Here is a 25611-nt window from a genome sequence, read left to right as displayed (position 1 = left end):
GAAATGCTTGGAAGCACGGGCAAAGCGAAATGCAAAGCTTGGGGGGGTGGAGAGGCCAATTTTACGCTCCATTAAAATCTCAGTTTACAACAGAGCAGGGTCAGGAGCGGTGTCACCTGATGGATTACGGACGGAGGCGAATCTGCAGCAGAGCAGCCTGCCTTTAGCACCCTGCGGTTCCACCGCCGTGGAAACATGTCTGAGACACACGCATCCCAGTCCCAGCGCCTCTCTGCCCCGGGGTCGCCCCCACCTCCCGCTGGGGGCCAGCCCGTGGTGCGCCGGGGGGACGGCAGGGACGCGCTCCCTGGAACCGCTGCTCTTCTTAACGCACGCTCTTAATGATGCAGATTAAAAGTTAATAGATTTTTAACTGGATGCAAATGGTGGCATGGGGAAAATGCAAGAACAAGGATTGCACTCCAGAGCCTGGAGACCATGGACTGATGGCACCCGAAACCTGCCAAGGTGCCTGCCCTGCTCCCAGCCTGGCCATGCCGTGGGACACGGCGTTTTGGGGAGAGGCGCACTGGAGACAGCGCTGCTGCTTCGCCCCTTCCCGCCAAGGCTGAGTGCCTTTTTCTGCAAATTGCCTGCCAGCGCCTCATCGTTAAATTAATCTCGTGGCGTTTTAATGCTTTGATCATCACTGACGTTCAGGATGTACCAGTTCCTTCGTAGTTTATTTATTACATGGCCTAAGAAAAATCTGGTCCTTTTGCCCAGGAAGGGGCATTTTTAGTGAGTGCAGGTGCCCGGGGCAGCCGCGCCTGAGGATGCAGGCGTTCAGCATCCTCTGCTGCCGTGGCACAGGGGCGCCAGGCCACGGTGATCCCCCCGTCAACGCGCCTCTCACCTGCAGCTCGACGCCGTAGCCCGTGTAGACAGTGACATTGTAGGTGCACTCCAGGTAGCTGTGCAGGGGCAGCGGCGGGTAGTCCGTGGAGTCGATGTAGCCCTCGGGCTCGTGGAAGCTCACGCTGCAGAGGACTGAGGGGAACCCACATCAGCAATCGCCCTGGGGAACCGCTCACTCGGCAGCTCCCTCCCGTGCCCGGGTACTCCTGCTGCCCTAAAACTCAGCACCTGGGGCCCTGCTCCAGCGGCCGACACCGCTGAAGGTTTTTAGGCAGCCGCACAAACCCCGGCGGTGCCAGCTGCTCCCCATCCGCTGCCGTAACCCCATCCCCGTGCTCCCCAGTCCCGTGTGGGCGGCGCGGCTTACCCGGCGTGGGCTCTGTGGTTATGACAGTGGTGGTGATGATGGTGGATGTGGTGGTTTCTTGGCTCTCTTCCGACGGGGAGCCGTGCACCTCGCTCTCTGTGCTGTTCATCCGGTTAACGGCGGCACCGGCGGGAGCTGCGGTGGGAGCCTCGCTGGCATCCCCCACGCCGTCGGGAAAGGGCCGAGGGGCCGCCGGCGGCAGGGTGGATGGGGAGATCTGCAGCACGGGGCTGCTGGTGGTGGCCTGGCCCCCCCAGGTCAGCTCAGAGGGGCTCTGCTCCACGTCCCCCGCACCGTGCACCGGCTCTGCCGGCGCACGCAGCTCCTGGGAGGCGGCGGCGAGCCCGGAGCCCAGCGGGCTGGCCGGGGAGGCAGCCCTGAGGGACCCTGGCAGGGTGGGCTTGTGCCTCGGGTGCTTCCTTGCCGTATTTACTTGCTTTGGAGTGGGTGGCTTTTTCTTAACAGGGAAAGTTTGTTTTGCATTGGTGTCGGGGGCAGCGGTGGGCACCGGCAGGACGTGGCTCTGCACCAGCAGTGTCGTCTCCTCCGCAGCCGGCAGCAGGTTGAGGGCAGTGGTGTGCCCGAGCTCCCCGGCTCCGCCGGCCGAACCCCTGGCACGCCTGAGCTCCCCGGCTCCGACGGCCTTCTCGTCCATCAGCTCATCCGCAGGGAGGTGGTCCGGGCTGGCGGGGACCAGTGCTGCCCCTGACCCGCTGTCTGCAAGAAAATGGGGAAAAGTGAGACTTGGGCAATTCTGGGCACAAAATTGTAGCCACTCCAGGGGGACGAGATCAGCCCCCCCGGGAGCTGTGGCTGATTGAATGCCTGCTGCTTCCCCAACGGGCTTGTTTCTGCTGAAACCCGGTGGCCTCATCTCGCCGGTTCAGAGCGACCACTTGGTCTTTTTATCCAGAGGTCACTTGCTCAGGGAGGTTCACTCACACCTGCTGAGGTTGTGGCTCTGGTCTTTGCGAAAAACCTTTATTTTTGCAATTCTCATCAGCAAAAGCACCTGATCAGGCCACGGCTCTTCCCCAGGCTGCTGCCTGGCAGGGAGCAGGCACTGATTACCTGGCTCCCTCCGGCCTCCCGCGGCGAAACACCACCCGCCTCTGCAGCCCCCCTCCCTGGGCAGCCGCCAGCCCCTCTCCTGGGGCAAAGCAACGCGAGGAAAAGAGAGGGCAATCGCAGCCGTGCCGCCACCGCTTCGGCCAATTTAGTCACGTGAAATACAGATTTATCCACCACCAGCGGGTCTGATGGGGCTGCGGGCCGCGGTGTAAAGTAAGCTGTAAGCAGCACCGCTGCTCTGTAAAACGCCGAGGCAGAGAGTCAAGGTTTTCCATGGAAACGGCAGTTGCCTGGGAAGGTGTTTAATGCGCAGTACTTGAAGACGGTAATTCCAGCCCCCTCAGCTCGCCTGGGAGGGTCTGGAGCCCAGCTCCCCGAAATGTGGGGTCTCTGCCCTCAGCGTGGGGGTCCGTGAGTCCCTGGCCCTGCAGCTGCCTGGGCGCGTGCTCCCCTCCATGACTGCAAACGAAGGCGCTGACCCGCTGTGAAAAGCGGTTTGAGCTGCCACACCGTGGCCCCGGGGGCGGCCAGGACGCGTGCCCACCACGGTGCCGGGTCTCCGTGGGACGGGGGACTGGAGTGGCAGCCAGGGTTTCCTTTCCAAACGGACTCGGGCAAAGCGTCATAAACCTCTGGCCCATCCCAGCACTTCGTTACAATTAGCGTTACAGACGCTTTAAACAACAGCACGCCTACATCACGTTTGACTGGATTTTCTGCATTTCAAATTCTAGTAATTAAGGTAGGACCAGAACAAAAAGGAAGAAAGGAGCTTTTGGATGTGGAACTGGAGGCACAGGGACACTGCAGGGAGTTTGCCGCGGGGGAGTGCAGTTCCCTGGTGTCCACCCTCGCCCCGGACACCTTTGCGTTAGTTTTGCTGCCGCACACCGCAGTGCAGCCCGGCACAGCAACGGGCTCACCAGGGCCCCGCCGGAACCGGCTGCTGCGGCTCCTCAGCCCCGAGCACAGCATCGCAGCTCGTTGCAGCTAACGGCATGAGCACGGGGGCAGAACTGGGCAGGGGATGGGGATGGAGGCGAGCACCCATGAGCTCGCTTTGCTCCGTGGCACCGCCCGGGCTGGGGGACCCCCTGCTCCTCCTGCCCCGCATGGGAACACGGATGCTGCTGTGAGCTGTGGTCCTCCCGTCCCCCCGAGTATTTTGCACAGAAGAATGTTGTAGGGGACCTCAAACCCGCCCGCTCTGCCTTCTGTCGAGGTGCGCGCGCTCGGCGGTGCCTGGCACGCGCAACGCTCAGCCCCTGCGTTATTCGGGTGCGCGTGGGCGCGGGCAGCCTGCGCCGAGGGAAACACCGGCCTGCTGAAAGTTGACTTTGCTCCGTCTTCTGGAGACCCAAAGTGGTTTCTGGCAAGAACAGAAAATGAGGGAAGGCAACGGGGAAAGGCAAAGGCTGGCAGAGTTAGCCTGAAGGACGGAGTTTCCAAAATCCGCTTGTCCAAGGCTGGAGGTGTATTTTTGTCGAGGTCCATGCCGTGAGCACACTGCAGGAGCGCGGGAGCCTTCCCTCCACTGCCGGTGCACTCGCTTCTCCCTGGCCGGGAGCTGCCCCTGCTCCTGGGTCCCGGGAGCCCTTGCAGGGGCTGCTTCTACCCGGGTGGGTCCTCGCCCCGGCTCCCTGGGACAGTGGGGCCGTGCCCGCGCCCACCCCAGCCGCTGCCCCCTGCTCCCAGCCCGTCAAGCCGCAGACCCAGCCACAGGCAAGCCCATCCCAGCACCGAGGCGTCTCCTGTTACATTTCCCACGACTTAAAAAATTAATTCTTTAATTAGCAGTGGTTCAGCAAATTCATTAGCTGATCCCTTAGCACATTAACAGACATTTCACACGTCTTCTGCAACCACCGACTTGTGTCGGCTCTGAATAATCTCCCCCACCTCCTCCCGGGGAGGCTGGGTGCCTCAGTGTCCCCATGCACGTCGCTGGCAGGGCGGTCCGGGAGCCCCCGAGCCCTCCGCTCATTTCTGAGCATCGCTGCTTCCCTCTCCATCCCACTCCCAGGCTGAGCCTGGCTTCCATGGGCATCCTGCGGTGGGACCACAGGCATCCTGTTGTGAGGTGATGGGCATCCTGCTGTGGGGTGACGGGGTGGGGGGGGGGGGTAACGGGTCCCCAAGGCAGTGCCAGCATCAACTTTCCTTCCTTGACAAGTTTTGCAGGGCTCTCGCATGCTTCAAGCCTCCTCTCCCAGCCCAAGCCCAGGACGGGTGACTGGCGTGGTGACTGCTCTCCCACTGCCACCGGTCTGGCCACGGCTCAGCTCATCGGTTTAGTGCTCTGCAGCAAACCAGTTTCTCAATCACGGGAGATGATGGGGCTGCCAGACAAGGAGGAGGTGGCACGGCCCCGGGAGGCGAGGGGAGGGGGCTCGCTGGGTGGCGGGACACAGCGGGACATGGTGGGACATCGGCTCACAGTGGGACAGCCGAGGTGTTCCTGCAGGAACCCGAGTCCTTAAAACCGGCGCGTTACCAGAAAGAGCAGACAGCATCCCCGGGCTATTTGTCATGTGAACTCTAATTCTTAACGGATGTTGCCATTAAACCATATTTTATGCTTTCAGAAAGTTGACTAATTTCTTATTAGGTCCTTTGCCAGGATGCATTTAAACGATCCTGTCCTTAACAAAGCATGAAATAAAACACTCTGTACAGCGACTCCGTAATGAGATACTTAACACGCTGCAGTCTGTAAAGGGCAAATGCGCGCTTCAGGGCGGCGAATGCAGGCAGGCTGGGGCGGGGAGGTGGAGGCACGGGGGGCCCTGGCGTCGGTGGTTAATAAGGACATATTCCCATCACCAGAAAGAGAAATGATGAAGGATCTTGGCCGCTTCTAAAGTGGAGCTCCACTCCAGCACGTCTGTGAGCTGTAGGACACCAGACCCCGGTCCCACCCCACGCGTGTCGGTGCGGCGCTGGCACCCACCCTGGCCCCGGCGTATCGCGGTGCCTGCTCCCCTCCCTGCTCGGCTGCCTTTCCCTCACTCCTTTCCCTGTGCCCGTCTCGGAAGGGGACCCACCAGGTCTTCCCTCCCCACACACAGAGGGGGTGCCGCTGCCCGCAGAAGCGCGTTCCCCCACCCACGGCCTCTCCGGGGTGAGCAAGGCTTTGGGAAAAGCAGAGGGCAGGTGAAGCAGACTGGAACATCCTCATCCTCGAGGAAGGATTGCAGTTGGGTTCCATGTTTGATGTTTAGGGTAAGGGTGGACTTTGGTAAGATACTTTCCACACCCCGGGGGCCAGGGCAGGCGAACAGGACCCTTCTTGGCTGCCAAAATCCATCCTGTTCTGCGCATGCGATCGATCCAGAGATGCTGAGCTGGCGGAAGAGAAATGACCACGCTTGACCTTGATCTAACCTAAACCAGCTCTGGAGGAAGGGAATGCTATCACAACGTACGCGGGGTTTGTCTCCTATCTTGACCAGGAGCACTCCGCAAGCAGTTCCAGATGGGAAAGGCTTCCCTAAATCCATGAAAGCCTTGCAGGCGGCCCCACAGCCCCTGCTTCCCGGGACACGGCACGGCACCCGGAGCACTGCGCTCTGCCCAGCCGCGCTGGCGCGGGCGGCTGCTTCTGTGAGATGGGGCAGAAACGTCCGGGACGGTTTGGAGCACAAGCGACCTTAACGCGAAATGGCAGCTCGTCTTCAGGTCTATTCTGGGATCTGCCTAGATACCGGCGCGTAAACACCAAAGGAGGAAGCTCAGCTCCGGGGAGGACGTCTCCAACCAGCTTTCACTCCCCCAGGATTTATACTTAGCCGGCGTCGGAAGCGCGCTCTCCTCTGCAGGGCACGGGCGCCGAACGCGGCGTGCCGTGCGTGGGAGCGTGCGGGCTGCGCGCCGGCAGCAGGGACATAGCTCTGGTCCCTGGGGCTGGGGCGATGGCGTGGGGGTCTCAGGGGGCAGCGGGGCAGGAGGAACAGGGGCTGCCAAGGGGGTCCCCTCGCCCAGACCCAGCGCTGACCTGGGGACTCGCAGGGCACCATCAGCTGCTCACGAGGGCCTGTGGCACCAAATGCATCCTTAAATGCATATAAACGAGCACCGACGCCTCTGAAATTGCTATCAGCGAGGAACGCTAACGACCCCAATGTAGCTCTGTTACCCGTGCAATCCTTCTGCCCATACAAAGGACAACTGATTGCTCTGGCAATATTTTCTCAGGTGCGAACAGCCTATTTCTCGCCATTTAGGACAGTTTTATCTCGCTCTTTCCCGCTGCTCAGAACTAAATCTGCTCATTGTCCGCGATGCGTGTGCACGCAGCCACAGATTTTGGGTTGCAGTCTGGAATTTGCTGTGACGGCCCAGGTGCGTTTACTGAACAAGCTGCAATGTATTCTGCAGAGGAGTGAATGAGATTGCACGGCCAGGCTAACGAAAGAAAACTAATTAAACGTGAGCTCAAGCTCTCCCTTTGCCACAATTTCATGCGCTATCAGCTCTTGTTCTCCATGACAGTGAAATCGGATTTTTAGCGTTCCCTCTCAAAAAGCAGCTTGCCCACCCACCGCGGCCTCCCCGGGTCCCACCGCAGCCCCAGCCGGGGGTTCGGGACCCCGTCCCGCAGCCGGCAATGGCAGGCACGCGTGCACTGCTCCAGAGGTGCCGCAGCGGGAGAGAGCCGGGCGAATCCGATTGCTGCCGATACCTCAGCCAGAGGGGCTTAGAGGAATTAGAGAACTGCAAATGATTGATAAAAGGATGCTGAAATAATTACAGAGCACTCATTTCGCCGCTGTGCTCCTGAAAGAGCTAAACCGTGAGTAGCCGTATCGTCGGCTCCCATTACCAACACCGATGCTATCGCTGCCAGCACGCGCTCCCAGGCTGCGGGGGGACGGCGGCGTGATTGCTCGAGTTGGGTAGTTACCGGCCTGAAGGTTTTAGCAATCTGATTACACCAGAAACCCTGAGAAGCTTATACGGATGCTATTAACGGCCGTGTTCAGCCCCCACGCTCTGCCTGTGTGACGGGCTTAGGCGGATTGACAGCGTGCTGGGATCAGCTAATCCCGCCTAGAGCTGCCTCTGCTGCCGGGGTCTCACCTGAGCCGGGGCCGGGACTGGGACTCCCCAGCCCTATGCCAGCTCAGGGGGTGCCCCACTCTTGGGAACAAACCCCCTTTTTACGCGTCCATGGGAGCAGCTGGCCCCACTCTGCAATAAAGCCAGGCCCAGGTGGATAGGCTTGGCTTGAGTAGGGCTTCATAAGGGCAGGGTTGCAGGCTCAGCTCACTCTGCAGGGAGCTGCAAGGTTTTCTCTAAGTTGGAGATACTGCTGTGGAGATTCGCTGTGCCTTGGCACAGCCCCCCTTGCCCCGGTGGGGTGTGCCGGCTGCCCGGGAGCAGGGAGATGCTGTGGTGCCTGGCCCCAGCGATGCCCGTGAGGACCGCCAGCCTTGTGCGCCCGTGAGGCCAGGTGAGGGGGCGGCTGGGGAGGGGGCTCTCTGGGGGTGGGTGCCTGGGAATGGTCCACAGCGCTGCCCTGGCACGGAGAGCCCAGCACAGGGATGCTCTGTGCTGGCAGAGCTGCTCCTCCAGGCCAGCTGAGGATGTGCAATGAGCTTTCTGTTACAAAGAGGCTGCCTTGATTTATCTGCAGAGCGTAGTTCAATTTTTTTTATGGTGTTCCCCTCCTTGAATGAGGTTCTCTGAAGGGTGAGATGGATGGCACGGTGGGGACCGGGGTGGTGAGGAAAGGGGACTGGGCAGAGCGATGAACCCCAGCGGGTGGTTCATCTCAGCCTTGTCGCGGGCTCCATCGGCAGGTGAAACGGGGCAATCAATAGCGGTAATGAGTATAACTGCTGCCGCGCACCGGCTGGCACTGCTTGTCTCGTGTGAAGGATGTGCTCTGGAGCTGCAGCTCGTGGGCTTGGGAGAGAAAAATGCCGAGGTCAGGCAGCTCGGGCGGGTGTCCCGGAGCTGGGCGAGCCCCGGGATGCCCCGGCTGGCGCTTGCACTGGGGTCACTGCATAGCAGCCGCCCGCCAAAGCCTCTTCTGCGCCAATTCTGCCGTCGGTGAAGGAGCCCAGCGGCTTCTGCTGTGGCCAGTGCTGTCAGGATGCCATAGCTGCTTTGATCGGTCCGAATCTGCCTTCCCAAAGATAAGGGCTTCTTTCCTTATCTCCTCGAAGCCGGCAGCGCGTGCAGGTGGAGGGGTAATCCAAAGCCCACGATGGTGTGCGAGCAGGTGAAGGAGCAGGCTGAACCCCCAGAATTCCTGATTCCTGCCAGGTCGATGGGGGTTTTGCCACAATGGGGGAAACCGGATTGCGTGCGCATGGGGAGATGCGGACGCTTGCACAGGGCTCCTGGTTGGGAGAGCGGAGCTGGCACTGCCGGGCATGCGGGCCTGTGACCTGGCTCCCCTGCTGCCCACCACCCCAGCCCTCTGCACACCACGGCAGCTCAGGAAGCTGAGCGTTGCCAATTAGATCTGAAATTCCTCTTGCGTGTTCGTATGAGGCTGACCCAGCTCTTGGATAAACGAGCAGTGCTGAAGTCAGTCTCTGGTGCAACCCCACATCAACGGTCGCACAGGTGGAAAGAGGTAGCGGGGCCTCGTGTACATTGCACTCCTGTGGGACGTCCGTCCCATGCCGACCTCCAGCACGCGCCGTACAAATTGTACCGTCAGGGAGGAAAATATAAAGGGTTTGAGTGTGAACCAGGGATCGGAAAAAATAGCAGGTTGGGTCTGTCAAAACACTCCGGTGTGATGGATTGGAGATGCTCTGGTTTGGTTCCAGATTTCAAAAGATTTTTGCCTTAAGCCTTGAAAAGCAGAAAAACCCAAATCAAAACAGTCTGTCATGTTCAAAACATCAACACAGCCCAATAGCGCCGCGACGGCCGCCTGTCCCCAAACCGGGAATTTGGAACCCGCTCTTTCCTGCAGCCACAATTTCAGCAAATTAAGGTTTTTTTTCCAATGGAAAAAAGTTTTCCTCAACAGCACCCTGCCTGCTGAACCCGTAAGCAAATAAACCAGTAGCATGGATGGGTGGAGCCGGCCAGCGTGTCCTCGCCGTGGCCGTCCCACAGAGCAATCAACCAGCGGGCAATCCGGAAGGACAGGGATGCTCGGGCTCTGCTTGGGAGGAGGCTGCAGCAGAGGTCACGGAGCTTCGGGACCCATCTGTGTCTGGTTCCCATGGGCACCAGGATGCTGCTCCTGCACGGTCCCCGCGTGCTGCGGGCTCTGCAGCGCAGGCTATGATGGGCACCTCTCCTTGCCGATTTGATCCTGCGCTGGGTGCCGGGGCAGGACGCGGTCAGGGCGCTTCTCCTGTTTCCACGAGTTTCCGAATGCCGCAGAGCCTCCTGGGGCCCTGGGGAGCTCCCAAACAGCTTTAAAATGCTGTTAAATTGGCCATGCGCAGGGGTTTGTTTATGCTCGTGGGGCTGTGGTCTGAATATTTCATTTCAAAATTTACATCTGTGTCACCAGCAACGCTCAAACAAGGTTGCCATGGAAACCCCTCATTACAGGGCAAGGATGCTGGCAGGAGTGCCCAGCCCGGGGCCGGGAAGGACCGGGCTCTCCTCCCCGCTGCCCAGCAGCAAACCCGCCCGCATCGGCAGGGGACACCGGGCTGGGACCCGGCCCTGGGTGGCAGCGGGTGCCCGTGCCCACGCTCTGGGCTCAGACAGGTGGGAAAGCCCCGTGGATTGGCCATGGGCGAGGGGTTTCTGGTCGTGGTGGGAGCAGTGGGTTGCGGCTTTGCAGCGGGGACTGCCTGCAGGCAGGGGTGATGTTCCGACAATGAAACGCCCCTTAAAATCCCGCTGTAGTGGCGAATCTGTGCCACTTGTCCTGACTCGCTTTGCTCGGGAGCAAGGACACCGCCAGGAATACGGGAATTAAACTTGCAAACCTCTCCCGCTCCATCCAGAACAGCTTGTAACTGCTCTAACGATCCGCAGCGGCCTGACAATGCCTGGAAATCACACCCTTCTCCAAGCTACAAGGAAAATGGATTTTCCTCCCCACTGCCGCTTCGCGGAGCCGGAATCGATGAGACTTTGACTCTCAGGCATTTGTTTTGGTCATGCCAGCTCCGTGCGGGCACCCGCAGCTCCTGCGGCTTTGGGGGGACCCACAGATCCTGGAGCTGCTCCCTGGGGGTCTGCATGCCCCCGTGCTGCCCCAGCCCTGCTGCGCCCCAAGCACTGGTACCACGGCACCCCTCGCCCCCCAGCATTCCCCCGTAGATCCCACTCTCCCCAGGGATGAACCGGCCCAAGCTGGGAAATGCCCAGCTCCTTCCCAAAGGGATCGGGTCCCTGCTCTGCTGCAGCGGCAGCTAACAAGGAAGAGGAATTAAAGAGGCTCATCCAATTACAGAGGAATAAAGAGATTTACGGTGTGGAAACAATACGACCTGATGCATGCTGACTTGTCCTGGTCCGGTACTGCCACCGCCTCACCAGCTGATGGGTGTGATTAATTATCCTGGTCCTTCTGCAGCAATGCGCGGGCTTGGGGGGGACCACAGAGCAGGGGACCAAAGCCATGGGAGACAGCGGAGCTTTGATGCAGATGCTAATTTAAGTTCATGGCGCTCTTTAATAATTTCAAGTGTGAGATAGAAATGGTCTCTGCCTTGTTACGGGCAGATAGGCCTGTCTGAAATGAATTAGCAGGGTGCTTTCAAGGAGTAATTAATTTTTTTTGGGGGGGCCTGAGCTTCACTAGGTGCAAATAGAAAGCTTCCTGTAGAGTTTTCTTGTCTTCCTGGTAAATTCCCCAGTGCCAAACCTCCAACCTTGGCTGGATGCACCCCTCGGCTGGCCCAGACAGAGACAGCCTGGAGGGGTGCCTGCTGTGCCCCTGCTCCCTCCCGTCCCCCTGGCATCCCCGCTCTGGAGGCGCTCATTGCGAGGACAAAGGAGAGACGGCAAACCCACCCCGCGGCTCTTCTGGGCTCCATGGGCATCCCGCTCGTTCCTCAGGGCCTGCCCGGGGAGAACAACTGGAGTATTTTGGCAGCTTTTCAGGCTACAAATTGAACTGGGGGAAGAGAAGCTCCTTCTCTCTCAACCAATCATCCAGCCTAGTCATCTATATCAGGGTATAAAATTAAATGGGTTCCTAAAGAGAGAGTATATTTAGATACAGAAAGCCCATTCTAGTCAGCTATCTGAGACTGAAATAATTAATCTCCCATCACTGTTAAGACGCAGCGGAGCAGATCTTGAGAAGTGAGTGCTACAATTAACTCTTTGGGAGCAGGTTGGCCCCGTGAAACGCAGCTCATGCCACAGTTGTAGAATCCCAGAATGGTTTGGGTGGGAAGGGAGCATTAAAGCCCGTCCAGCCCAACCCCCTGCCAGGAGCAGGGACATCTCCAACCAGATCAGGTTGCTCAGAGCCCCGGCCAACCTGGCCTTGAACGTTTTCAGGGATGGGGCATCCACCACTTCTCCAGGCAGCCTGTGCCAGCGATGCTGTGGGGGCTGAGGCGGTCAGAACGCCACGGCCAGGCGAGCCATGCCCCTGGCACCGCTCCCCAAGGCGCTGGTGTCCCCAGGCACTGGGAGCATCCCTTGCCGTGTCAACCAGGGGCTCTGCAGGCTCCGAACAGCATCCCTCCGTGCTGACACGCTTGCGTTCCCAGCTGTCCCCACCTTGGCCAGGACAGGGGCCAGGCCAGGGGCCAGCCCGGGCGTCCCACCCACACCAGAACCGCACAAGCTGTCATCTGCTGGGTTTAGTTAAAACTCCCTGTGCCTGGGGACGGCTAGGAAACAACTGCAAGACACACAGCCACAAAACATCTGGAAAGACGAGGTTTAGCCTAATTATGATAGATGAGTGTTTCTCTGCCTGGCTATAAATCGTTGATACTCTCCCTTCCAGGCAGTCACATCCACGGACTACCCGACGCTCCAAAACCCCCTCATGCTGTTCCACCTGTCTGGAGCGTGTTCCTGGCTTGGTTTGATTTGACTTCCACTCAGAGTGGGAAATAAGGAATGACAATATAACGCCAGAGATCCCGGTGAGCAGAACAGCCCAGGGCTCGTGCCGCAGCATCGCTGCCCGTGCTCCTCGGGCTGGGGGGCCGGAAGGTTTGGTTTCCCCCAGAGCTAATGGTGCAGCTCCTGCGTCGCCGGCAAGGCACAGCATAGGGCTGAGTGGCCTTTTGCCAAATCTGTCTGGCAACGCTTTATGTTTCTTTCGCAAGATGTAAGAGGAATCGCAGCGCGGCCCCGCTCCAGGCTCCTGTGAGAGCGCCCACGGCAGCGCCGCGGGGTTGGATCGCTGCCTCCCCTCGCGCCAGGCACCGCCGCTGCCCGTGCCCGCTGGCCTTCCGTGGGTTTTTCCAACAGTATCCCAAAAGCATGTATTTTTGGGAGGGTACCCCAAAAGATGCCCTGGGGCATCTCCATGTGGGATTTGAAGCGCACTGGGTCCTAGCTGTCTTCCTGGGGCACAGAGGTGCCTCACACAGGGCTGAGGGTTCCTCGTACCCCAGGCTGTGCCTTCGTCCCTTGCATCCCCCGGCTCCTACGCGTGGCCCGTTTCTCCCCCAAGCAATGCTTTTCTTCATGTTTTCTGCCCTCACAGAGGCTGCGCAGAAACCTGCCCATCCGCTGCCTGCCGCTGTGTAGTGCCCTTGAAAAGACCCGGCCATACTCCTCTGAAACGATGCCACTCTGGCGCCTAACGATTCCTGACAGACTGTGCGCGTTCCCGCTGCCAGCAGCCAGGCGGGCAGGGAAAGCGCTGGGTTACTGACGCCTGTGGTTATTGTGCTTATTGGACTCCATCGATTTTGAGGACGGCCTGTGCTGCCGAGGCTGTCGGTAACGAGGGCAAAGCCCGGTGCTCCCCGTTCCCGAGCCGGCCGCTAGCCCAGCGCGCTCCGGCACATGGAGCGATCGCGGCTCGAAACCACACGCGGGCGAGGGACAGGACAGGCGCTGCTCCCAAACGCCATTTAACGTCCCGGCACATGGCCAGGCAGACGTGATGCGGTTTGTCAGCTGGTCACCTCCCCCACTACTTAGTGTTTTCCCTCTAAAGAAAGTAATAAACCGCACCTCGGCCGCTGGATCCTCGTTATGTCAAAACAATTTGGGGTTTGGCAGCGCTGCTGTTCCCTCGGGTCAGCCGGCACAGCCCGCTGCGCCGCTCTGTACAGGACCGCAGCGCCCAGCACGTCACCGCGCGTCCAGCCCTGCCGTGTTGCGGGATGCACCACTGCGCCGTGCTGGCTTACTTCTTCAGAAAGGAGACTGTTTCTAGGGAAGATTTGGCTGAAGAAATGTAATTTCTTTTTTTTTTTTTTTTAATTTTTCTCCACAAAGCCAGTGTGTCCTGCTGAGGGCAGAGCAGGAGCTCGGGGCTGGCACAGACTTCACTGCCGCACCCTGTCCCAGTCCCCACCCTGGGTCCGTCATTGCGGGGCAGCAGGGCTGCTACTGCTCCTCTCAGCCCTCGTTTCGTCTGCAGTGACACTGGGTTTTGTATAATTAATTGTCAGCTGTATCAGTCATCGGTGATTTGTGTTTTAAAGATGGCCTGGCAGAACTAATTCCATTTCTGCGCTACGTCGGGCTGGATGATGATAACCTACGCACGGCTTCTCCCACAGAGCCTAACGATGAGCCGCCGCACTTTAGTTTAATTAATACAGATAGCAAATATATTTTCATGGCAGGAGAGAAGCACGGTCCTCCCGCATGGCGAGCGGCAGCAGCACCTTCAGTGCAGCCCCCAGCCGTGCCCGGTCCCCTGCATCCCCCGCACGGATTGCTCCCCACCAGCCCGGTGCCGGTGGCAGGACCCAGCAGACCCCAGAAACGGTGAGAGCTCTCTGCGGGGCCGGGCAGCGCGTGCTCCAAGACAAAGCCTCTCTCAGGTCCCTCCTTGTGATTATCAGGCACGTTCATAATTTCTGAAATTTAGAACAATTAAGCTGGCTCCCTGTAATTTCTGACGAAAGCAGCCCCTTGTTCTGCAGGGAAGTAACAGCCTCCCTTGACCTCTGCTCTATTATTCCTTTTGATGGATCTTAATTATATCAGAAAGGCTAATGACAGTCTTTGTGCGGTGCAAGTACATCGGGAACCAAGATGCCGGGCCCTTTGTTGAGAACGCAGGAGGGCTGCTGAGGCGGTGACGGCGGCACGGCTGCTGCGCCCAGCCAACTAACCCGACAAGGCGCCCGGTCCCCTGCTCCCAGTGCTGCTGCAGCACCCAGGAAACCCCCGTATTTCCCCGAGACAGAGAAGCAGACGGCTAAAAGTGTGTCCTAACCAAGCAAAGAGGACTTGGTCCTCTGGCTGGATGGCGGCAAGCAGCGCCGCCCGCGTCTCTGCCTCTCCCATCACCACCCGCAGCGGATGCTCGCCGGAGGTAACATGCTGCTACGCCCCTGTGCCACCCACCTCGGGGCATCCTGCCCGGCGTGGGGATGCCTCGGTTTCCCCTGTGCCCACACAGAGCCTGGGTGAGGTGGGCTGTGCCCCTCTGCCCGGAGAGACGGCACGGGGGTGCGGAAGCGGGGCACGGGAACATCTCCTTTTTACAGGACTTGGCAACGTCTCCTTCCTGTGCCACCAAGAACTCCTTAAACAGAAAAATCTGAAAACACCGATATGTAAACAGTCGCCTGTTCTGTTCACTGATCACAGCTGGATGGAGTTGAATGAGAAAGCCCCGAAATGCTGACCCTTGAGGCTCGTCCTACCCCCGGGTGGGTGCCATGGGGCGGTTTGCGGCTTTTCGGCTCCCACAAAGCGGCTGTGGCAGCGTTGGGCCGCGCTGCTGGGGCTCGGGGAGGAGCGGCATGCCGCACGCCTCTCCAGAGCCGCTGCGGTGTTTGAACCGGCGGGCAGCGAGGGGGCTGCGTCAGATGTTCCTCACACGTTCCCGTGAAAGGCGCACGGCGTTTGCTGTGCCTGCGCACGGTTCCTGGCGATATTATTATTTCTGACGCACCCTGCTGATGGGGCAATGCAGTGAGAAAGTACCCGACTCTGTTCTTCCCAGCAGGTAACGAATCAGCAAATTATAAAAAACAGTGTGTCATCTGGCTCGGACAAGGTTTTTTTCTACTGCTGCTATTGTTTATGTTCCTACAGGGCAATCGTAATTTTCAAGGTATTTTTGACAGCAGTGCGGTATGATTAAAATAGGCATCTCTAAGAAATACACCTGGTTTTAAGGATTGCCTTTTCGACGTGCAGTATCGAATGTTCAGGGAAGGACCAGGAGCTGCTGAAGGGTCTGGGGCTGTCCCCATGCGGGGACGGTCCCGCTCGGAGCTGGCACGGAGGGAGGGCAGCTGCCGCGGGGCGTCCAAGGCTCCGACCCCACCGTCCTCCCCAGGGCTCGGCGCCCCCCTGGGCACCGCTCCGCCCGGAATGGCGGTCCCATCCCCCGCCTGTCTCTGCGGGTGCATCAGGAGCCGGCGAGGTGTGGCGTAGCCCATAGCGGTGTTGGTGGGGCCGGGGGTTTGGGGTGGTTGCTCAAGAGGAACGCAACAGCCTACTCCACGGGAGCAGGAAAAGCAGCAGCAGGTTCAGCATAAACTTGTAAGGTGCGTTTTTCAGAAGCGAATGCTCCAGACTCCAGCTGGGAATGGTGCTTGGAGGGCTTAGAGAGGAATTTTTCAGAGCTGAGTGCCTTTTTCAGAGATAACTCCAACTCTGGGTTTGTAGTCCTGAACGTGAGCAGACCGCTGCCTTTGCTATTTGTTCAGGCTTCTCGTTTGGGTCAAAGATGCAATGCTGTGTAATTAAAAAAAGGCTTTGCTTGTGAAGCCAGTTCGGTGCAGGCGGAGCAGAAACGTGGAAAGAATTCAGCCCTTGCCTGTGGAAGGCAGCGCGGACAGCCTGAGTCACCCGAGGAGACACTGTTTGCCGTGACTCGATTCAGCCTGTGCGGTTGGGTGACACCGTACCAACGAGCGATAACGAGTTGCGATCGCCCTGCGTTGCATCCCGCCGGCACAGCCGGGTGCTTGGCACCGCGAAGCCAGAGGCGCTGCGCCCGTGCCCTGCGCCCCCCAGCCCCGAAATGGCTCTGCCCACGGTGCAGGCTGGTGGGCGCGTGGAGCCCCGAAACCTTTGCTCTGGGCAAGTTTTGGGCACAGCAAGAGCAGGAGCAGCCTGGTAGAAGATGGGCGCAGGCGCTGATGCCTGGCAGAGCCGTTGAGGCTGCGCCGTCGGGTTCTAGCGAGGGGACGTGGTGGCTTCCGCCCGGGACCGCAGCCACAGCGATGCCACTGCCGCACCCGCGCTTGTCTTCCACCGTGGGGGCTCCGGATGAGCCCCAGCTGGAGGAATGGAAAACGCATCCCGAGGTGGATGTTGTAAAAGACATTTTGCAGTGGCAAAACTGAAAAGGTTTGCCTCTGGGGGAGCAGGCTGGCCCTTCCCGGTGCCGCTGCAAGGGCCCCCGTTCTGCTGCACCCTTCCCTCCCCACCTTTCCCAAGGAGCTCCAAGGAAACCTCGATGCGTTCCTGCTGGGAACACCCTGACCCTGGCACTGATCCGTGCAGGGATGGCCCTGGCCAGTGCCAGCCGCTGGCCCGGAGCCACAGCTGGCCACCAACACCAGCCAGGCCTGGGGGCACCCACCAGCCCCCCGTGACACACCGGCTCTGGTGCTGCTCCGAGCGGGTGCGTGTGCTGAGAAACCAAGTTGAATTTCTTTGAAAAGAATGGAGGAGGAAAAAAAGGGAATTGGGGAAATTTCCTTTTGGGGAAACTCTGGCACAAAGACGAATTGAAATATTTCATCGCAGGCTGGGGACTGAGTCTTGGATAAAAATAAAGCGGGACGCGGCGGCACCTTCCCGGTGACATTAGCTCCATTCATCTCCCCGCGCCACTGCAGCCGTTCCACTGGCAGCGTACAAAGGCATTAGAAGTTACATTTTCCTCCGCTATTTCTCAAATATATTTATGCTGGGAGATGTTTGTGGAGGTACATCGTGTGCCTCGGGCGGAGGATTAATTCCAGACTGTCACCTCGCTTTTTGATGGGTTTGTAAATTCTGCTCTGTTGATTTGTACTCTCGGTAAATTGATAAAAATCCTCTTTCCAAAACCTAATACACCATTTAGAGCTCACCAAGGTTTTAAACCTCATTGGCTCACATATTTATGTAAATACGGTGTCCAACAGCAATTTAAAAACCGGTACATGAGTAAGCTGGATGGATGGCAAGGGGCGAAGGGAAGCAAGTCGCGGGATGGGAGCCGTGTGCTCTGGGAAGCAGGGTTTCCGCGTCTCGGGGTGCTGGGTTTGGGGCGGCTTTGCAGGCGGGTGGCCGCTTTGGGCAGCGTCGCCCCAGGATCCGTCTCCTCTGCGCCGGAGCTTGGCATCTTTGCACATGGAAGTTTAGGACTGTCAGGAATAGCCGGATGTTTACTGAAATTGCGTTTAAATCATCATCAGAAGAGGCCAGCTCGGTTCCTGCGTGTTGCCACGCAGCCCCGTCGTTGGGGGAAGAGCTGTGGGGGGGCGGCGGGAGAAATATCAGTGATGTCCCCTACTATTGTCCCCCAGCCACCCATCTACCCGACACGAAGGATCTCATCCACAAAATGTTGGCAGGCTCCATTAATGCACCCTAAAGTCAGATGGAGATTCTCTCTTGAATTTTAGGTATTTTCAGCCGTCCCGACCAGCTCTGAACTCTCCTCGAGCTGGCCACTTTCCAGAACGTTCCCTCACTCCCCCCACGTTATTCCTGTGTCGTTAGCACCTGAGTGCTCAGACCAATTTGCTGTCCCCAGCCCTGGGGAGCACGCTTGCTGTCCCTTATCCGGGGTCGCCCCTGCAGAGCCACCTCTCCCAAGCATGGCTCCGGGTGCCGCCGGGTCCTTCCCTTGACACGTAACGCCCAAGCGCGCGAGATGGTGAGACGGACGGCGAGGTGAAAATCCTTTTTGCTGAGCGGATGGCACTACGGGATCAGTCCCACAGATATTCCTTCTGTCACACTTGAATTTTTGGATGCCTTTGCATTTGGCACCAGACTTCCTTCCCAGACGGAAGCTTGGCGTTTGGAACCGCACCTCCAGAGCTGGGTTTAGCCAGGCTGCTCGTAGGCTCCCTCCCCGCTGCTGCCAGGAGCCTGCCTTTCGGTGCGCGAGGTTTCCTTGCACCTTCCCGCGGCAGCCGTCTGTCCCGGGGTGCTGAAGCCCTTTCCCTTTCCGCACCCCTCGCCCCCACCAGCCGGGACGCCGATCCCCTGGCCCTGCCCTCGGGGACATTGCTCGGGGTCTCCAGGGGCTGAATGCCTTCCGCTGCAGGAGATGAGATCCTGGGGTTGGGAAAAGGGAGAGGGATCCGGACAAAGCTGTGCCTGTCCCTGCACAACGCAGACCTGGGGAACGCAGGCAGAGCTCCCTTGCTGTGCAGCGGGAAAGCTCCGGGTTCAGCCAGCGCTCGGTCCCTTTTGGCCAGCTGCTGTTCTGGCCTCTCCCCAGGGAAGGAAAAAAGGGAAAAAAAAACCCCAAGATGGCCAAGTTGGGGCTCTGCTCTTTGCCCACGCTGTGAGGACCTCAGCTGCACTACGGCCATGAATTTGAAGAAGCGAAAGAAGGAACAGAGGGGAACGTGGCTTCTCAGCACCCTGGGAACGTAGCCCCCCCGAGCGAGGGGAGGTCCCCAGTCGGGACAGCGTTACCCTGGGCCAGAAACAGCGTCTTGGCGAGCGCGCAGGAGGAGCATGCCCCGTCTGCGCCAGCTGCAGCCCCCGACTTATGAACTTCCCAGCAGTTCCATGCTGACTGCCATTTTTGGGGGTCCCGGGGCTCCCAGGGCGCACCGTTGGGACACAGGCACCAGCTGGCACTGCTTGAGCGGCCCCCAGCCACAGGGACCACAGCTACGGGTTCAAGTCGAAGACAGGCAACGCTGGCGCTTGCTTACCAAGCCTCTGCAAAAGGCTCTGCTAGAAATCCTCATCGCCTCGCTCCGCTTCGAGGCGCCTTCCCCCAGCTGCTTCCCGGCTTTGCCCCTTCCGCCGGGCTCTGGTCGGCTCCTCCGGCTGCCCGGCCCCATGGATCTCCTCTGGTTTCTGAAATCCTGGGGGAAGCCCGAGCGATAACAGAGCCGAGCGACAAGGGGGTCTCTGCCACCATCAGGAGTTCATTTACTCCCCTTCTCCACCATCCCAGCGGCGCGGCTGATGCCACGGTGGCTCTGGGGGATGGGATTTGGGGAGCAGCCTGTCCCGCCTGAGCACCTCTAATTTCTTCAGGGGAGCAGCCGAAGGGCGCGGGCTTGGGGCTGGGCGGCAGAGGGTCCCTGAGCCAGCATCCGTCTGTCCAGAGCTCCCGGCTGCGGCAGGCAGATCCTCACCGGAGCAGGGCGCAGGTAGAGCGCATCGCCCCGCGGGCTGCACGAGAGCACCCGTAACGGCTCGGCTGCTAACAAGCTGCGAAACGAGACAGGCGGCGGGCACCTGGCAGCCTGGCCTCCGAAACGAGGGAGGCCTTCCCTCCACGCCTCCGCGGAAACGGGCCGCGTTCCACACAGCGTTTCTGTGTCGCTTCACCCAGGCGTGGGCACCCGGACGCTGAGCTGGATGTGGGGCTGCAGCGAGAGCAGCTGGGGCACCCACATCGCGCGGGTCCCCTCCGCGCAGCCGGCCTGGGCATCGCCCACATGCACGCCAGCACGAAAAATGAAGCGGGTCCTTTTGGGAAGGGCTCTGGAAAGCCACGGAAGACAGGAGCAGCAGCTGAACCGTGGGACCCTGAGGCAGAGCGATGCAAAGTGCCCCCTCGCCCCAGAGGGACAGGGCGATCCCCCTGCCGACCTGCTGGGTCCCTGGGACCAAACCCCCTGCAGCGCGCCGAGCACCCTGCGCCCGGCCAGCGCAGCGGTTAGACACAGAGCTATCTCGGCACTGAACTCACAATTTCATCCCCCCGACAAGAGTGCAAATCCATCCTGATGGACTGGAAAATTGGAAAGCCGGAGTTCGCGCTGTATTTTCTACAGACATCCATCTGAACTCCCCACAGACACGTTTATTGGCGGGCTGCAGCTCCAGCCATGTAACTGCACGTTACGCTAATTAAAATATAGCCTGTGTTTTGTAACAGGATTTCCTTGGAGCGTATTTTACTGTTCAGTAACCACTTTCAAATATTTGAAAAATAAAATCGCATCAAGTAAATAACTTTGAGATTGCTCGCGGAAGGTTGGTCTGTTTTTTTCCAAAGCCCACTGGAGCTGGCTGTACTCGTCGCAGTGACAGAGGATGTAAAACACCCTGATTTCTGTAGTCTAGATCAAAAGCTGCGTGTTATTTAATCATACAGAGCCCACTTCATTTAAAAAAAATATCTGTTTGTACAAAACAGGATAACGAAGCGCCTCAACATGGGGCTCTGACCCCAAATACCCGCAGGCCGTGCCATCCCCACCCCGGCCGCTCCTGACGCCCGCATCACCTCTGTCCGCGCCGCCTCCTCTGTGACTTACAGTCCGCTGATTGCTGGACCCGGCAGAACCTGACCCGGAGCTGCAAGGGACGGGTCATGCACCGATACGTCCCGCGCTTCCTTTTTCACGTGGTTTGCTTTTCCAAGACCTCTGTGTGGCACGCTGTGTGCATGCTCAGCCTCATTGACCTACTGCTGCCTCTTCACCCCGAACACTGGTACCAGAGCCTTACGGAAGGGGAAGTTAAACATGTATAGAGGGAAACGCTCAGGACACTTCAACGTCCACAAAACGCGTGCTTTAAACAGCATCTTTATACATTCACAACGGCAAAAATACGGGAGAAGTAGAGGGCTGAGAGATTCATTTCATTTGCTACTGATATGGACCTTCCCTGTTCTTTCTGCTAAGGAGAGGAGGAAGAGGAGACATTTACAGCCTCTGATCCCCTGCACTGGACAAATCCCGCTCCTTGTTACCTCCACCCGCACAGCCCGCCTGTCACCCCATCGCTGGGGACAGCACCGCTCGGGCACCGCGACGGCAGCCAGCCCACTGTGCGCTTGTCGCAGCCCCTCACTCAGTTCCTGCTCCGTTTTCCTTCCCAGCAGACAACACCGGATTTTCTGGAAAAATTCTCCCACGCTCAGGGGAGCCCGCTGCTCTGCACCCCGGGCTGCGCCTCTGCTCAGGAGGCGCAGGGCCCATCACAGCCTCTCGTGGCAACGGTCCACATCGCCACCGCACCGCCGCTGCGTCACCACCGCCTTGCCACCACTGCATGGGATCTGCTGAGTGACCCTGGAGATCCCAGGGCGTCCGGCTGCAGCCCTGCCGGCCCCGACCACTGGGGTTTGCCCGGCACCAGTCCCGGCCCAAGCCCGCCTGGGTAGTGCAGGGAGCACTGGTACGGGCAGAATGGGCAAAATGGGAAGAACAGGCAGCACGGCTAAAACGGGCAGAAGAGGCAGAAAGGGAGCACGGGGAGCACAGGAAGGACAGGGAGCACAGGCAGTGGAGCTGCCCTTCTCTGCCCACAGCTGCCAGCCAGACGCGGCCTGCCCGCACGCCCCGTGTGTGCACGCTGCCTTCACACAGCGCTAAATGAATCCCCACGCCGACAGCCACGCTCCTCGCACGCTGCTGCCCAGAGCTCCTGGCACAGGTCCTTGCGCAGGGACGTGCTGCTGCTGCCCGCTCCGCCGCTGCGCTCCGTGCTGGTGGGTGGGTGTCAGCGGATGCCGAGAGGAGAGAGAGGCTTTCCCACCCCCTCTCCGCTCGTCTGAACGGCTCCACAGGAGCAGAGCACCAAAAAGCCACCAGCCGAGCAACCGATCGGTGCAAGCCATGTGAAATTAGTTGTTCCTTGAGAGAACGAAGCGAAGGAGCAGGCAGATGGAGCACAACAAACCGTCTCTCCGCAGCATCTGATCCCGCTCCCCCTCGCAGTTTGAGAGCCGCCGTGCTTGCCAGCCCGGGCCCCGGCTGCGATCTCCCGCAGACAGACCGACCAGCCTCCCCGCAGCACCAGGAGAGCTGCCGCCTCGCCCCCGGCTCCCAGCCCGCCTGTGCGGGGGTTTGGGATTCTACAGCAATAATTCACCGCACCCTGTAAAGGGTCAACTGTTTATCAGCTCCCTCCGCCAAGGGAAGAGGAGCTCGGCACACTGTGTTCTCGCACTCCGAGATTTATGACAGATCGTGCTTGCTGTAGGGCCAAATCCTGTCCCCGGGGAGCTGGGCTGTCTGCCGGTGCTCCGGAGGGGCGGCTGGCACTGGGGCAGCCCTCCAGCCGTAAGCCCCGCACTGGGCCCTCCCTCGCTCGGTTTGTTCGCCCAGACCCCCCCACGGCGGCACGGGGACGGTGGCTGCACGCACGCGTCTCCTGCAGCGATCGCCAGCGGCCTGGACGAGAGCGTTTGTGTAACACAGCGGAGAAAAGGGTCTTTCTGTTTGTTCCGATGCTGGAACAAGACGCCAGCAATTTTGTGGACAGAGACTTCAGATCTGATTCCTTCATACATGCATGCGCATCCGTACAGAGAACGTGGACCCACGCAGGTGAGAGAGAAAATGCCGAAATCTACGCCCATTGCTGTTTTGTTACCCGGAAAGAAGGAAACGCTCTGTAATACAATCTCTGTATGCAGAGACGGGTTTCAGACCGAAAAGCCAAAGTCTTTTAACGCAATCTGGACACGAGAACAGAACCCGAAGCCAGGCAGGCAGCATTGCACAGTGCTCCTGACGCGGGGAGCTGCTAATCTCCGCTAAAACACAGTGCCGGCCCTGGAGGTCAGCCTCCCGGGCCCTGCACAAACACTGCAGCGCAGGCAGGCTCTGGCCTCTCCCGCTCTCCCTCTGCTCAATCCGCGCCGGTAACCACTGCCAGCAGCACACCGAAACCCAGCCGCCTCGTCCCCGCAGCCTTCCAGTTACCAGAGCACAGGAGCGGGCGCCGGTTTAGCGAGCTTTAAGCCCCACGCGAGTTTCAAAATGACTTTGTCAAGTCACCCGCGAACAGGTCCCGAAGCCTATTCTTAGGTCTGTCATCCCGGCGGTGGGGAAGGGAGAGGGAGCGGATTTCCGTGGAAACGTGAAACACGTGGAACGAACATGCGGCCCCTGGGTAAACACTCACCGCCCCACGGCCGTCCCTGGCCTGCCCAAGCCAGCGGGACAGGAACGCTGGCAGGGACCCTGCGCTGGGGGCTGGGGGCACTGGGGCGCTGGGGACATGGGGAGTTGGGGACATGGGGCGCTGGGGACATGGGGAGTTGGGGACATGGGGGGCTGGGGACATAGGGGAGGCTGGGGCACTGGGAGGTGGGACACTAGGTGTTGGGGACATGGGGACCGGGGACTTGAGGGGGCTGGGGGCACCGGATGACGGGGACGCGGGAGGCTGAGGACACCGGGGGGTGGGACACACGGGGGCTGGGGACAATGGGGGGGCTGGGGCACAGGGGTCTGGGGATACCGTGCTGCTCTCCCTGCGGCTCCCGGAGGTCACGGCCCCGGTTGCGGTCGGACGCGGCTCCGCGGCCGGCCCGGCCCCGCCGGAGGGAGCTGTCCGCTCCGCGGTGCTGAGCCGCCGGCGCCGCTGCCGGTGCCGCTGCCGCTGCCGGTGCCGCGCGCTCCCAGCAACGCCAGAAGTTTCAGCCCGGCGTGGGGAGCGGCAGAAGCGGGGGATCCCCGGTCGGGGGTGAGGGGGGTGCGTTCCAGCAGCCCCCTCCCGGTGCGACCTCCCCCTCCCCGGTCACGGCTGCATCGCCCTCCCCGCCTCCGGCCCGGCCGGTGCCCCCTCCCCGGCAGCGCCTGCACCCCTCCCCGGGCCGGGAGGCGCAGGGCCCCGGCGGCGGCCGTGCCCGGGGAGCCCCCGCTCCGCCCCGCTCCGCCCCGCTTACCTGGGCGCGGGGCCGCGGGGCTGCCCAGCAGCAGGGCGAGCAGGCAGAGCCCGCGGGGCCCCGGCATGGTGCGGCGACAGCCGGCCGAGCCTGCGGAGCCGAGCCGAGCCCAGCGGAGCCGAGCAGAGCCGAGCGGGGCCGGGCCGGGGGCGGGGGCTGGGGCTGGGGCTGCCGCCGGAGCGGGCGCGGCGGAGGGCGGAGAGGAGCGGAGCGGCGCGGAGCCAGCGGCGGGGGAGGGCGCGGGCGGCAGCCCCGGCCCCCGCACAGCGCCGTGAGCTCGGCCCCGCCCGCGGCTCCCCCGGCCCCCCCGGCTCCCCCCGGCACCACCGACCCGTGCTCTTCCCCCGGCTCCCCCCGGCCCCAGGAGCCCCAGTGCCCCCCAGCCTGGGCAGCGCTCCCTCGGGTTGCACTCGGTTTCTTGTATCATCTCCCCGCCCCTCGTCCGCGAGCCGCTTTCCGCATCCCAAACCCCCCCTAGCACCCGAAGCCCCTCTCAGCATCCCAAACCCTCCTCAGCACCCCAAGGCTGTCTCTGCATCCCAACCCCCCCTCATCACCCCAACCCCGCCTCATCGCCTGAAGCCCTTCTCCACATCCCAAACCCCCTCAGCACCCCAGCCCCTCTCAGCACCCCAAGCCCCTCCCAGCTCAAGCCCAGCCTTACCCCCCTTCCCCCTCCTCGATCCCCCCAAATGCAGGCTGTAAATAAGGCAGTGGTGCAACGAGGGGCTGACACAGGCCCCACGCCTGCCGTGGGACCGCAGAGGCACCAGGGTCTGGTCCTGCTGCTGGAGCCAGCGACGCCAGGCTGGGAGGGAGCTGGTCACTGCCGTCCACGCTGGGGTGATGGGGTGAAGGGGTGATGGGGTGATGAGGTGATGAGGTGATGGGGTGATGGGGTGATGGGGTGATGGGCTCTGGGCTCACCAGAGCTCATGGTTTGTGGGAGCTGAGCAGGGCCCCCTCCCTCACGTGGGGCTGGCACTGCAGGGGAGCACTGGAGACTCCTTGGTGCAGCACCCCAGCCCCGAGCCCCACAACCCCCTCGTCTGCAGGCAGGAGCGTGGGCCTGCTGCCTCCCAGCAGCTCCCTGCCCCCCTGCCCTCCCGTACCACCCGCCGCTGCAGTGAGCTGGGGGTCTTTTCTGAGCCTGTCAGAGCGCACGGTGTCATTACGCTGACTTTGATAAGAACAGGAACGGAGGCTTCGTCCTCTCGGAATCCCAAATCCTACCCTAAAATTTTTCTTGTACATCACCTCGCGGTGAGAGCTGCCTGCTCCTCCCGGCCACTCTGCCTGTCAAGTCAAATAGCCAGAACAGCGTCACGAAGCACGGCACGAGTGTCAAACACTGCAAGATTGAGCCCAGCCTTTCCTCCAAATAGCCGGTTTGTTGATGCTGCCGTCTGAGAAGCCCCTGCTACCTTTGAGAGAGCAATTACCCTGA

General features: G+C 60.4%; 1 protein-coding gene across 2 annotated transcripts in view; it reads right to left on the bottom strand.

Moving 5' to 3' along the window:
* The window catches only part of SEZ6L (seizure related 6 homolog like), a 38163-nt gene extending 13872 nt beyond the window's left edge, over positions 1-24291 (bottom strand). For both annotated transcript variants that reach the window (XM_086761599.1, XM_086761600.1), the window contains exons 1-3: positions 24165-24291; positions 1226-1942; positions 857-990 (exon numbers count right to left, since the gene is read on the bottom strand). In XM_086761599.1, coding sequence (XP_086617725.1) covers positions 857-990; positions 1226-1942; positions 24165-24231 — 918 coding nt within the window. In that variant the 5' untranslated portion in view covers positions 24232-24291. The remainder of the gene's footprint in view (positions 1-856; positions 991-1225; positions 1943-24164) is intronic.
* Between the last annotated feature and the right edge of the window lie 1320 nt (positions 24292-25611).

Source organism: Chlamydotis macqueenii, chromosome 17, assembly GCF_036417535.1.
Source record: "Chlamydotis macqueenii isolate bChlMac1 chromosome 17, bChlMac1.mat, whole genome shotgun sequence".
NCBI classification, from domain to species: domain Eukaryota; kingdom Metazoa; phylum Chordata; class Aves; order Otidiformes; family Otididae; genus Chlamydotis; species Chlamydotis macqueenii.
This window is presented reverse-complemented; position numbering and strand designations above follow the sequence as displayed.